Source organism: Rhipicephalus sanguineus, chromosome 2, assembly GCF_013339695.2.
Source record: "Rhipicephalus sanguineus isolate Rsan-2018 chromosome 2, BIME_Rsan_1.4, whole genome shotgun sequence".
NCBI lineage: Eukaryota > Metazoa > Arthropoda > Arachnida > Ixodida > Ixodidae > Rhipicephalus > Rhipicephalus sanguineus.
The window spans coordinates 26,181,811-26,194,293 of record NC_051177.1 but is presented as its reverse complement, the minus strand read 5'-3'; the positions used below and the strand labels follow the sequence as shown (position 1 = coordinate 26,194,293).

At 45.6% G+C, this 12,483-nt stretch overlaps 1 protein-coding gene across 1 annotated transcript in view; it reads right to left on the bottom strand.

The window, feature by feature from the left end:
- Positions 1-345: 345 nt before the first annotated feature.
- The window catches only part of LOC119382577 (uncharacterized), a 176,100-nt gene continuing 163,962 nt past the window's right edge, over positions 346-12,483 (bottom strand). Inside the window, exons 3-4 of the mRNA XM_037650339.2 lie at positions 4,240-4,299; positions 346-3,148 (exon numbers count right to left, since the gene is read on the bottom strand). Coding sequence (XP_037506267.1) covers positions 2,709-3,148; positions 4,240-4,299 — 500 coding nt within the window. The 3' untranslated portion in view covers positions 346-2,708. The remainder of the gene's footprint in view (positions 3,149-4,239; positions 4,300-12,483) is intronic.

The window sequence follows — 12,483 nt, the reverse complement described above, 5'->3', positions numbered from 1 at the left end:
TTTCTTGTGCTGGTGCGCAGGAGTGCATTTCTTTCTCGCTGATATGAGAATACGGCGAACAAGAATTGCAGGAAACGTTCTTACGTATGACTGCGTCGTTTGTCATCTCGATTGAGCGGCTCCGTCCACGGTCCTTCTCGGCGATTACTTCACGCAGCGCACAGCTTAGGAGTTGTACGCGTTCCTGACGTTGCACGCATGTGTGATGGCAGCTAACAAGAAATGCCGCCACGTCAAGCGGTAGTGACCACGTGCTTTATTTTGGTCGTGTTCCGTTAGCCGCACCATCTGTAACTCTTCGTGAATCAAGTGGTCAACGCGTAAAGCGAGAAAACACTGACACCATTTTCAGGTAAATTCGCCCTTTAATAACTCGATATCAAGAATTTTAACACGAAGATCATCGCCGCGATAGCTGCGCGGCGCCTTGTCTTGCCTGTCCAGCAACGCTTGCGATTAGATGTAAACAAACATGGAAGGTAGGAGAATACACGGGACACAGCTAACACGCACATATGTTATCAGGACTCGCCGACACGAGCCTGCGTAATAAACAGTATAGGAAATGCGTAGACAGTGCTACATGGTAAGATACATCTGTGTGTCTTGTGTTTGAACATGTGTATATATATGTATATATACGACTGGCTGACAGCAGAGGAAAGCCAAGAGTGCAGACCTCGCGTTGCTCGTATATTAAGGCAGGCAGACAGGGAGCAGTGAGCAATATTTATGTGCACTCGGAACGTTCCGCGTCATTGGGAAAGCAGGACAACGTTAAACAGTCCCAACCGCGTACGGGTCTGTTCGGCGACAGGGGAGCTTATTATGGGCCATTGTATAGATGAACGGTAGCTTTATAAGGGACCCATCGAATGCGGATAAGACCCTTGAACCAACACCTGTCCTCTTTATGCAACAAACAAGATGTGTCCAATCTCCCAGAAACTGTTTCATATGAGGACTACATACATAGTTGTTCGGCGCACAACTTTCTTCGATAACTCGAGCGAACTTGATGCAACGCGGTGCTGAGGCGAATAGGAAACATTCAAACGAAACAAAGTGCTCGCTAGACTTTAAAACTTCGCTTTGGTGACTCTGCTTGGAGCCCCCAAAGGAAGCCCTCTTTGAAGAGGGTGTAAATGACATCAATACTGTAAACATCTTACGTGAGTTACGCACCGTAATGAATGGTCAAAAACACCCTGTAGCGCGATCTGTTTTTTTTTTTTTTTTACATAGATTTGTGGTCATTGCGACAGAGGTTGTTGATCTTTAAGGAGATCGGCATTTTTTTTTCTCATGCGTTACCTTGCTCGTTTCACAGTTTACTCTGCCATGTGATTCGAAAACATGCCAGCGACTGCGAAATCTTTTGGCTTCCGAGGTCAAGAGGCGCGTAGGTGACACGCACGATGACCACGATGAAATACCATCGACGATGACCTGTGATATGTTTGGGTCACACACGGAACAGCGCTGTAGGCACTGCTCTTACAAACATTCGGGCCCTATGAACAACGTAAAGGTTCTTAAGGATCCAATGCTCACTAGAGATGTTATTCGCTCTTCGACAGTTTGCGGTCTCTTGGTGAGCACAGTGAAGAGCGAGCCACTCACATCACCAGGTACTCAACATTGAAAGTGTATCACCAGTGTGCTCTTCAGTACTCGCCCTCCTCGGCCATGGGCCGAGGTGCTTGTTGCTCATTATGAACCAGACGGCCCGTCTCCACGTGAGGCACGTGAGTTCCACGGTGTTCTACCACCCGCTTTACCATATTGTTAAGCGGGTAATTTAGAGCCACGCCAACCGCCGCTCTATAAGGAGTGACGAGGCACCTGCATTTTGTCACTTAGTAATAAAGAGGCACGTTGCAGAAGCAAAGTAGTTTCGTCGCTTAAGTATTGATCAAGTTGATTCTGACTACGGCGCGCTGAAGCTATAGGACCAAGATTAAAGAGGAGTCGTCGAAAAGGGGAAGCTAGTTCTACTGCCTTAATAACGATCTGTTTAACCTGAGCGTACTAGATCTACATTGCGGAGCAGATGGTACATCTGTAAAAGAAAGGCAGTTAGATCACTTCTGTAATCGAGGAAGGTGTCGGCCTCTGTTATGCAAGCTTGGTGAACCGCTTGCTGACGTTGCCAAGCGGGGCCTCTATCACGCGGGGCGACGACTGCTGACGACAGCCTATTCCTCCCAGAAGCTCAAAACATCGAGACGCGCGTAACATGGTCAATCAAAAAAGGAAGAAAGGAGACAAAACAGAAACACTTTACATTTGGTCACGTTAGCAGTCGGCCTTTCGGTTCAAACGCGTACGCCTCCCGCCGATCGAGCAGTGTTACCAACAAACTCGCACTGGTGCTATTGTAACCAGGGCAGTCGTCATCATCAGCTTCAGCTTAAAGTCAGGTTGCCACGGTGACGCCTCGCAAACGATCTCGATCAGGAAATGACGAAGAGAAACGTTCGCAACTTAAAAAAAAAGAGTAAGAAAGAAAAACACTCCTGTCGAACAGTGCGGGAGACCTTGAGTCTCGGCTTGCGGCACTGAGTCAAGAGATGTTCTCGAGCAGCGTCATACAAGCTTGCAGTTGACGCCCATAGCGACACAGTCCTTTTTCGGGAATCACGTGAGTTCGTCAATAAAATAGGCACGGAACGCGAGTATGTCCATCTGAGACCGGGTGACGCCGCTCACTTCTTGCACCACAGTCCAAACACCCTGACGCAGAGCGCTAGGCAGATCACCTCGATGACCCAGAGGCCGATGACGCCGTAGCACACGAGCAGGTGTACGAGCGAGAACGTGTACACGGTCTTGTCGCAGTAGTTGTTGGGCTCTCGCAGCAGCGGCTCGTAACGGGGCCTGTAGATGTGGAGCACCCAGTAGTTTCCCATGCCGAACCAGACAAGCAGGAAAATGGTGAGCGCGTACTCGGTGACCTTGGTGGACGTGGATGACCAGAGCTCGTCGATGTCACCGTCGGCCATGGCGTCGTCGAGGCGCTCGTAGCGTCGCCGCCGCATCTGGTGGTAGAGCAGCGTGCCCACCTTGATGAGGCCGAACGCACCGCCTATCAGCAGGTACAGCGGAATGTTGGGCTCCTTGGGGCACTCCTGCAAGTACTGCACCCCTGCGTAAGAAGAAGGCACAACCGAAAATGAAAAGGCACGCTTTTTTGGCTCAGTTTCTAGCATTCCCGACACGTGCATGTACGCGGACCTGATCTGCTTAATACTGTACTATGCATTGTTCAAGCTGGCCAAAGCGCTGATCACATAAAAGAATCTACGACTGTTTGCCACTGCTCGTCGTGTGTACCAAATTGGTGCCGAAAAAAAAGAAACAACTCGATATGCAAAGTTGCAACTTTCCCCTTCGAGAAGATAGCAGAAGTCCCGAACGCGAGGTAACGAGTTGGGTTCTGTTTTTTTCCGGAGGTACTGTAAAAGTGTGCAGGGCAGGTTTTTCATGTTTCGCTCTCGTTCTTTAAAGTAGATTTCTCTGAATTGGTTGTAAACACTAAGAGTCTCTTTTCTATAGTTTATGTGTACGACTGCGATAAAATTACTGCATATATTTTAGTGGTTTCTAATTTGTGTAACTAACTGCTCCACGTTTGAATGTTCACTGCTGAGTGGTTAATCTATATTTAAGTTCAAGTTCAAGTTTATTCATTATTATTGCATGTACAAAGATCGGGTTACATAATACATACAGAATCAGGAGGTCCCAAACTACGAGACTGTCAAAGCGCTGACGTCACTTGAGACCATTCTTCTTTTGTTTAGTAATCTAGCGTTGCGAAGAAGCAGGCGACATATTCTACTTGTTGCGAACATGTCAATCAATCAATCAATCAATCAATCAATCAATCAATCAATCAATCAATCAATCAATCAATCAATCAATCAATCAATCAATCAATCAATCAATCAATCAATCAATCAATTACGAGAAACCCTACTAATGCGTATGGCACTAAACGGACCTTAGTAACAGGGCCTTCAAAACTGTTATTTTTACTGGTAATTATGCATTTTCTGGCTCAACCAGTTGGTCAAAGTAATATCCGCGAACGTCCATAAGCAGCATTAATTTGAGTGAGGTTCGAAATAGGAAGGCACCGCTTAGGAATAGTCACTTATTTCTGTAGAAAGACTGCGAGACTAAGTATGCAGTTGTAAGCTGCACTTCACTTTCCACTCTCTTTATTTTTCTCACCTATGATCATCATCAGCAGGGGCAGGATAGAAAACATCGCCAGTAGAACGGTCACCACCACTGAAAGAGAAAGAGAGAAAAAGGAAATGAGTTATGTATATATATTCATAATGGAATAGCGCAGTTTTCATTACTTTTAGAATGAGGTACATGTCGAACACATATTTGAACGATCACTGTTTGCAAAAAGATGAAGTACGAATTCAATTTCCGTAACACGATCAGGCAGGTTGAGACACCTCATTAATGAGATGGAAGGCGGCAGCGAATGTTGGAGGTTTTAAGCGGAATAAGTCGCACAAGGTGACACGAACAAAACACATCTTGGTACAAGATAGACGGGCGTCAAGAGAAAACTGATGACGTATGATGAAACCTTACATTTTCATCTCTTCTGTAAATACATTCAAATCAAGTCGTTTAATTTCCTCGCTACGTTCTTCTTGGTCCCCCTTCATATTAAGGCGAAAGCCTTAGATGGCTCATCAAACGAGAAAACGTGAGCGATGCAAGAAATCATCACGTGATGACGTCACCATACGACGTTATCATGATTTCACAGATCGAAAAACTTGTGACCTCACTACGACGTCGCATGATGACGTCATCACATGACCGTTGCTTGGTCAAAGGTGGGCCGATCACGGAGGCAGTGCGAAACCAGGTGAGGTGCAAAAAGCTTGCAATGCCTCCGATACTGGAGGCAGAATCACGTTAGGTGCAGAAAGCTTTCGAAGGGGGGCGGTAGAGGATCAGCGCATCGACTGAAAAGAAATATGGCTTTCGCCTTCGAGTCGTCTTAAGCGAATGCATAAGAGACTCTGTGAGTTTTTGCTGACGCCTCTCGAGTAAAATCTCTTAGTCCGCCCACGGCGGGCGTTAGAATGTTGGTATTCTGTGCCATAGCTTCCTTCTAAATGCTGTTTGGTCTTCCAGATGAAGCGAGAAAATACTATTCATTAGGACGCTTTATCTCAATTATCCCGAAAGGAAGCACCACTACGCCCAAGTAAGCGCGTTATTTTTTTCCACATGCGCGACAGCCCGAAACAGAAATAAATTTCCTCATTATTTGTCACTGTCGCATGCAGGGAAACCGCAGATGGAGAAAATTTTTGGCTTGGCTGCGGAGCGACTGGGGCGATGACGTTGACGGTAATTTATTCTTTATTTTTTTAACGTAAGACCAATGTGGTATGCGAGAAGAAAAGCATATTTCACCGGCGCGACCCGTATGCATTATACATTTTGTCGAGGCAGAGAAGACTACCGTTATTCACCTACGCCGCTTCGGACATTTTTAGGTGATTCACGTGCATTTTTCTGAAGTCATTAATTTGCTAGGCAGGGGCGTAGCGAAGGGGGGGTTGGGGGGGTTCAAACCCCCCCCCCCCCCGAAATTTTTCAGTTTTGCTTGCGTATATAGGAACGCACACATACAAACGCACGCACGAACATACATAAAGTACGGTTGAACCCCCCCCCGAAAAAAATTTCTGGCTACGCCCCTGTTGCTAGGCCTCCGTACTAATAAACGCGCCCCTTAACAGTAATTTTTTATACATCGAACAATATAGAATGCCGAGAAGACAGCGACAACGAAGCCCTACTTACGTATGAGTATTATATTATCTTTTGCTGGATGAGCGGGTGGCAGTTCATGTTTGACAAGCTGCTGCGCTAAATAGACGAGGACAGAGAAGAGATGTATTGATCCTATTAATACATCTTCTCTGTATCCGTCTATTTAGCGCAGTAGCTTGTCAAACATGAACCGCCACCCACTCATCCAGCAAAAGATAGTATAATACTCATACGTAAGTAGGGCTTCGTTGTCGCTGTCTTCTCGCCATTCAATATTGTTCTATGTATAAAAAAAATTCTGTCGCCAGTCGCTAGCATCACTGAAAGAAGCTACAAATCACATTCAGTGCTAAATGTAGTGCAAACGCAGCGCTAATGTCATTCTTGTGTAGCGATTGCTGTAGTTTCAAATCCTGGCCTAAGTGCAGGTACACTGCTGTTAAACCTGAGGAAGTGCGCAGCACGGGCACCCAGCAATTCCCGTTGCGCTATTGCTGTCTATGAATAATTTCTCCCAGGAGTTCCACCGGTGCCAGAGGAGCACCGGTGGGAGGAGCAATCGCGCGCCTGGTTAGGCAATGGCGCCCTCTATTGCGCGGCGCGGGTGTCGGCCGCATGTTTCCGAAGCGCTTTCAGCGATTTGAAGTTAAGTATTGCGAGAACTTCTTGGTTATTTCTGTTAATTATATTATTTTAAACCTAGTTCGTTTATTTGAACCCAGGAGCACTGCTAGCCTTGTTTTTGGCCTGTATTGACCACTTTATTGTGAGCGTGATAACGCTACATGAGACCTAAGGATGATCGACAAGCTGGGCTTCTAAAGTGCTATACGCACTTAATGTCTCTGTTCTCGTCTTTTTACGCTGTAGGTTGCCAAGAGTGGCCAAGAAAGGTAATGTGTTCAAGAAATTTTAGCTGGTAGGACCGTGCAAACGTTGCATCCCAATACTGGCCGTCCATCCTTTTACGGTGTGCCTCATAATCATATCGTTGTTGTACACGTAAAACTCTAGAGCTTGTTAAAAGCATGTAGCACTTCTTTAGGTATACCTCTTCACCGTACGGACACATCGATCGACGGACCGGATACCTAAAGCCTACATGACCGTATGCTACCGCGAATGACGTCAGCTCAGCTCATATCGACACTTGATAATCATAGATAAAAACGTTAAACATGTTCTCACGGCTGGATTCGCACGCTGGCCTTCAGGTACCGAAGCGCGATACTTTATCTACTATTCCCCGGGACTATATTTCGTAAGACGCTTTAGAACAGCTTCAAGAATGGATATTCAGCGTGCAAGCAAGCGCGTTCAGGCACGTCACGCGTTTTCCACAGCGGCGACGGTCTAATTTCCTCCGTGCACGCGAGCACGCCGAAACGTCCGACGAGTTTTCACGACGACGACGGAGTGTTGTCGAGTCGCCGTTCAATAGAATGTTGGCGCAGATAAATGCTTTAACGAACAATTCGTCAACGACAATACTATACACATTCATAGTGGCAATCATCGTTAAATGGATTCTGCTGCGATTTTTTTTTTCTGTACGTATTTCTCGAAGCACACACAACATTCACGTTTTTTTTTTATTGACATCGTCGCGAGACCGCAAGAGAGTACCATAAATTTTGCAGTCGGGACTACATCAATTTCGCCACCGCGTGAAAACGCTGTGCACCTGCCGGGGACGTTAATTCATGATCTTCACGCTTCACTCATCTCTATCAAGAATCTAGTTATTCTCTCTAATATGTTTTTGTTGTTTTGTTGAAATAAACGCAATCTGCACTCGTAAGCGCCGCTTTCAAGGCTGTGTAGAGCGACAGAGCGTGACGTTGCGGGGGGGGGGGGGGGGGGGGAGTGACCCGACGCACGAAGCAGTGTGTGCGCAGTGCAATAGTAAACCTCGACGTCTGTAAAGGCCGCACGTGTGGCCGCTGTTACGTATAATTATGCCCCTGTATTCTTTCTCATTGCGCGCCGCGTGCTATAAAAACAGAAAGGTCAGAAGATCAATGTCAAGGTCGCGTTTGAAGGGTGTGCCCTGCTCGCTGCTATATGGCGGTGACCGCTGCGCATTCTCCTCGTCGTATGGCTTTGACGAGTGGGCACCGGGGTTGAGCGAATGTTGCTATAAACATCGAATGTTCTTTCGAATACGCTGTCCTATTTGAGCATGGCGTCGCAAATTAGATTAGACTATAATTCTGGAAGCGAACGAGCCACACCCCTTGTAGTAACAAACATCAGGAGATCGATTGTCGTGCGCCCTTTTACTGATCATTGCCAAACACGTTTACAGCATTCCAACAGTGCAGAGGAGGAGGATAAAAAAAATGCGACTTTAAAAAAAAAAGTCGCAAAAAGTGTAGTGAGAGAACACTAATTATGAGATGAATTAACAGGTCAAGATTAAAATACTGCAACTAAAGGGGCGGTAATTGAATTGGTGTTCACGAGCACAAATTAAACTCGAAGCGCTCTGACCACGTATCACGAATGGATCTGTACAAGGTTGTGATGCTTGAGCTTGAGTACAACCGCTTGTCAAGTTTGAAGAACGAGAGCCAATTACAAGGTCATTAACTGGACTTTTCTAGCTAATTCAGCCAATAACAGCACAAATGTTATAGCAGAAAAGTATTTGTGAAGTGAGTTTACAGACTGAGATGGGGTTTAAAAGCTAATATAGCTGGCTAAGAGTCTCCTTCAATATTTCTTTGAAGCAACGCGTCTCGAATGTGGACAACTGCACAGATATTGTTTCTCGTCTTAGTAGTCGCCATGTTTCTTACCTAGCAAACAATAGGACAGAGACAAATGCATATGCATGTGTATACCTTCATTTTTTTTCTGTTATATTGAAGTTAAGGTGTACTATGTCTGATCTGATGGTGATGACGATAACACTATCTGCCCAGTTATCCGGGGAAGTCATCATCACTGTGAAGCCGAGAAGGAAGCATTCAGAGGTAGCGAAGAAATACGGGCATGCCTGCGCGTATTCGCGATACCTGCGCCTGCGAGATACCTGGTCCTGCGCTTTGCTGGACCCTCAAAATTCAGAGTCCCTTATGCATTCATGTAAGACGACTCGAAGGCGAAAGCCATCTTCTTTCTCTTCTCAGTCGATGTGTTGATCGTGCCCCGTCACCCTCTGAAAGCTTTCTGCAGCTAACGTGGTTTTGCACTGCCGCCAGAATCGGAGGCACTTCCCCAAAAATTAACTCGCCTCAGATTCCGGCGCGAAAATTCAGGACGGAGCAGTGGGAGACACTGCTCGCCAGCGATGAAAAGGAGGCCCAAGTGGCTCTCCTGGACCAGGCGCGGCGGGCTGCTGAGGCCAGTGGAGCCCTGGACAAGGGGCCCCAACCACCTGCTTCTCAAACACCTCTTCTTTTTTAATAAACATTTTTCAATCAAATCGACTGGTTTTGCACTGCCTCCGTGATCGGCCCACCGTTGACCAAGCAAGGATGTCATCTGATGACGTCACAATATGACGTGATGTGACGTCGCAGGGACGTCAGAATGACGTCAGAAATTTTTGTGACCTGTGACGTCATGATGATGCCACCACAAGACGTCACGTTGTGATCACGTGATGATGATTTTTTGCATCACTCCTGTCGACGTCGCCGACGGAGGACGCCGACGCGGGAAGCCGGCAAATTTTCGTGTTTGATGAGGCCTGTAACGCTTTCTCGCCTTGATCCCGAAGGTCGCGGGATCGAATCCCGGCCGCGGCGGCTGCATTTTCGATGGAGGCGAAAATATTTGAGGCTCGTGTACTTAGATTTAGGTGCACGTTAAAGAACCCCAGGTGGTTTAAATTTCCGGAGCCCGCCACTACGGCGTCTCTCATAATCATATCGTCGTTTTGGGACGTTAAACCCCAGATATTATTATTATTATTATTATTATTATTATTATTATTATTATTATTATTATTATTATTATTATTATTATTATTATTATTATTATTTCGCCTTGATAAAGTTTTTCAACCAACCAACCTAAATTTGTGTCTCTCAATGTGCGAACTATTAGGTGGAAGCACACGGCTATAAGTACAAAAAGAGTGAAAACGGAAGAAGAAGCTTAAGTGTATTCCAGGTATCCTATTAGCTAATGTCAAAGGTGGTGCGAGCGCGAAACCAGGAAAATGTGAGCGCTACGCATCACTGGCGAAGTATCAGAGGCCCGTGAAAAAGAAAACGACAAAAAACGAGAAAGTACTCATTTGCAATGAGCTACGCTAAAAATAAACAAATATAGTGTGAGGGGCAAGGCGAGAGAATGTTTCTACTTTTTACCCTTGCATCGGATGCGCGAGAGCCGACCAGATTTCGAGCCGGAAGAGCTTACGTTTGTCCTGAGAATGCCGCACATTGAGTTAGGAGTGTCTCCGCACAACAGCACGCAGGAGTAAGTGGATTCCCGTATAACGACTAATGGGACACACTGCGCGCCTTTTGGGGACGACTTCGGCGTTCTACAACGTTGGGAGTGCACGTGGGATGTGTCTGAGAGGACTCGGCGAGAAAACCACGTCGTACAGGCATATTTTCACGACTGATGGACTTTATGCGTAAAAGCTTGGGTACATTGAGGTAAAAGCAGCGTGCAAGTACCCTCTATGCATCTCGCTGGAATAATAACGTGCAGCGCCGTAATAGGTAGATGTCGCTTCGACCACTGAGAAGCAAAAGTCCGGAGGATAGTGGAATTCAAGACTGTGTTATGGTGCCGTCGTAGGTGGTGTTTAGGCAGCGTATAGCTAGGCTGAGCTGTACTTTATTATATGGAACGCTCAAATCTGTAGTTTGTCGCGTGGCGGCGATAAAGTTGCTATATCTGATATATTTCGACGTTTATCGTTCGCATTCTTTTTTCTGTGAGACAGCTGTATCGCTCTAAGGGTCGGTCTGCGATTACTTACATCCTTCTGCGCAAAAGACGCGATGTAGCGACTGGCTCATAGATGTATTGTAGCTTCCACAGCGTTGCACGGATCTAGTGGTAGAGATTTCGCGTATATTCGAAGGGTGTCCTGGTCTATTTATCCTCTTGTAAGCACCGAGGCGGTTTCTCCCTTCACGATGTCACATGTAATACTGGAAATGTGCGTTCCCAAAGCTCGACAAATGCGAAGAAAGCAGCACAATGCATGCGTACACGTGACTTTCATGCATTTTACTCAGTACACGCGATATGGAAAGGTTATCGAGTTACTACGCACGTCATAGTAAGTTTGCTTCCCGCCATGTCTTGGTTCGAAAAGCCTCGGCAGCCAGAGCCATTTACCCCACATACATTACCCACACTCCTTTAAGCATGTTTGCAGGTACACACGCAAATACTCCAACGCTCAAGTATCCGCCCCACTACGGAGCCTCTTCAACTTCCAAAAACGTTCGTCAGCTCTCGCACGCGTCATGCAAAGTCCAGATGTTGACCCCCACCGGCGACAGCTTGTATTCCGTTCCACTTTCAGTTCTCTTCCCCATTTTTTATTTTCTATTTACTTAACTTCAAAATGACACAAATTTTCCCTGTACGTTCCTTGGCTACACTGAGCGTTGTCTCCAGATGGTTGTAATTAAAAATAAAATAAACACAATGTACATGTTATAGGGCACATGAAACGCGAGATGTTATGTTATACACCGATATACCACTTCAATAATATGAAAATGGTAATTTCCAGATAATAACTTGTACAACGCAATAGCATGTAAGCTATGATATCATATTTACGCGGTTTGCACGAATTCACAGATATAATATTTAAACTTTCGATATCTTCATCAAGGATGAGTTAAGTGTTTGCTAACCGTATGGCTCGTATTCCTAGTTCACTACCGACTGAATATATATAAAAAAAAAAGCTCAGGCCCCAAAACGAAATCTTCCTTCCAGTACCCAGTAATAAACGCGTTTCTCTCTGAAAAGCACCAAACTTCATTTGATTCGATTCAGACGTTGCCTAACCATAAGGTTTCGTCGTTACATATCCATTTGACCCGAGGAACCGAAGTCAGCCTCGAAGCAATGCTCCTTTTTATTAAGAAGCGCGATGACCCAAATAATAAACTTGCCGACGATTCTGGCTTGCGCGTTTGGGTCACAGCAGTGGACAATACAGTTTGAAAACATCCGCGTAGAAAGAAACAAAAAATAACTGTTTCGTTTCTGTCTTAAACAAAAATAAAATCAAGAAATGGGCTAACAATGTACAAACGATGACAACACATCTAAGCCGTATAAACGCTCCGTTTATAACTTCCATATTTCTGCGCCACACTCCTGCTCACAAAGCTTCGGCTATCTCTCTCTCTCTCTTTCTCCAAGAATAATTTTAGCTCACCACTGGGACCACATATATACTGAAGTAATTTAACATAACGAAGTGTCCGTCTTTTATGTTAAACCTCCTCTAGGAACATTATTCCAGCTTCATTCCGGTTATCCGTTATATCTAATAATATGACCCGTGCGCCTATTCATTTTATCTATTGTTTTCTCTTTTTTTACTGTGTCAGTCTTTTGCCTTGGTGCCGTTGTACATAAAGAGTAAACGTTGTATTCGTTGTGTGCATAGAAAAGGGGTACACGTGCGGCACAAGCAAAGTGCGTGTGAGGTAAATGTAA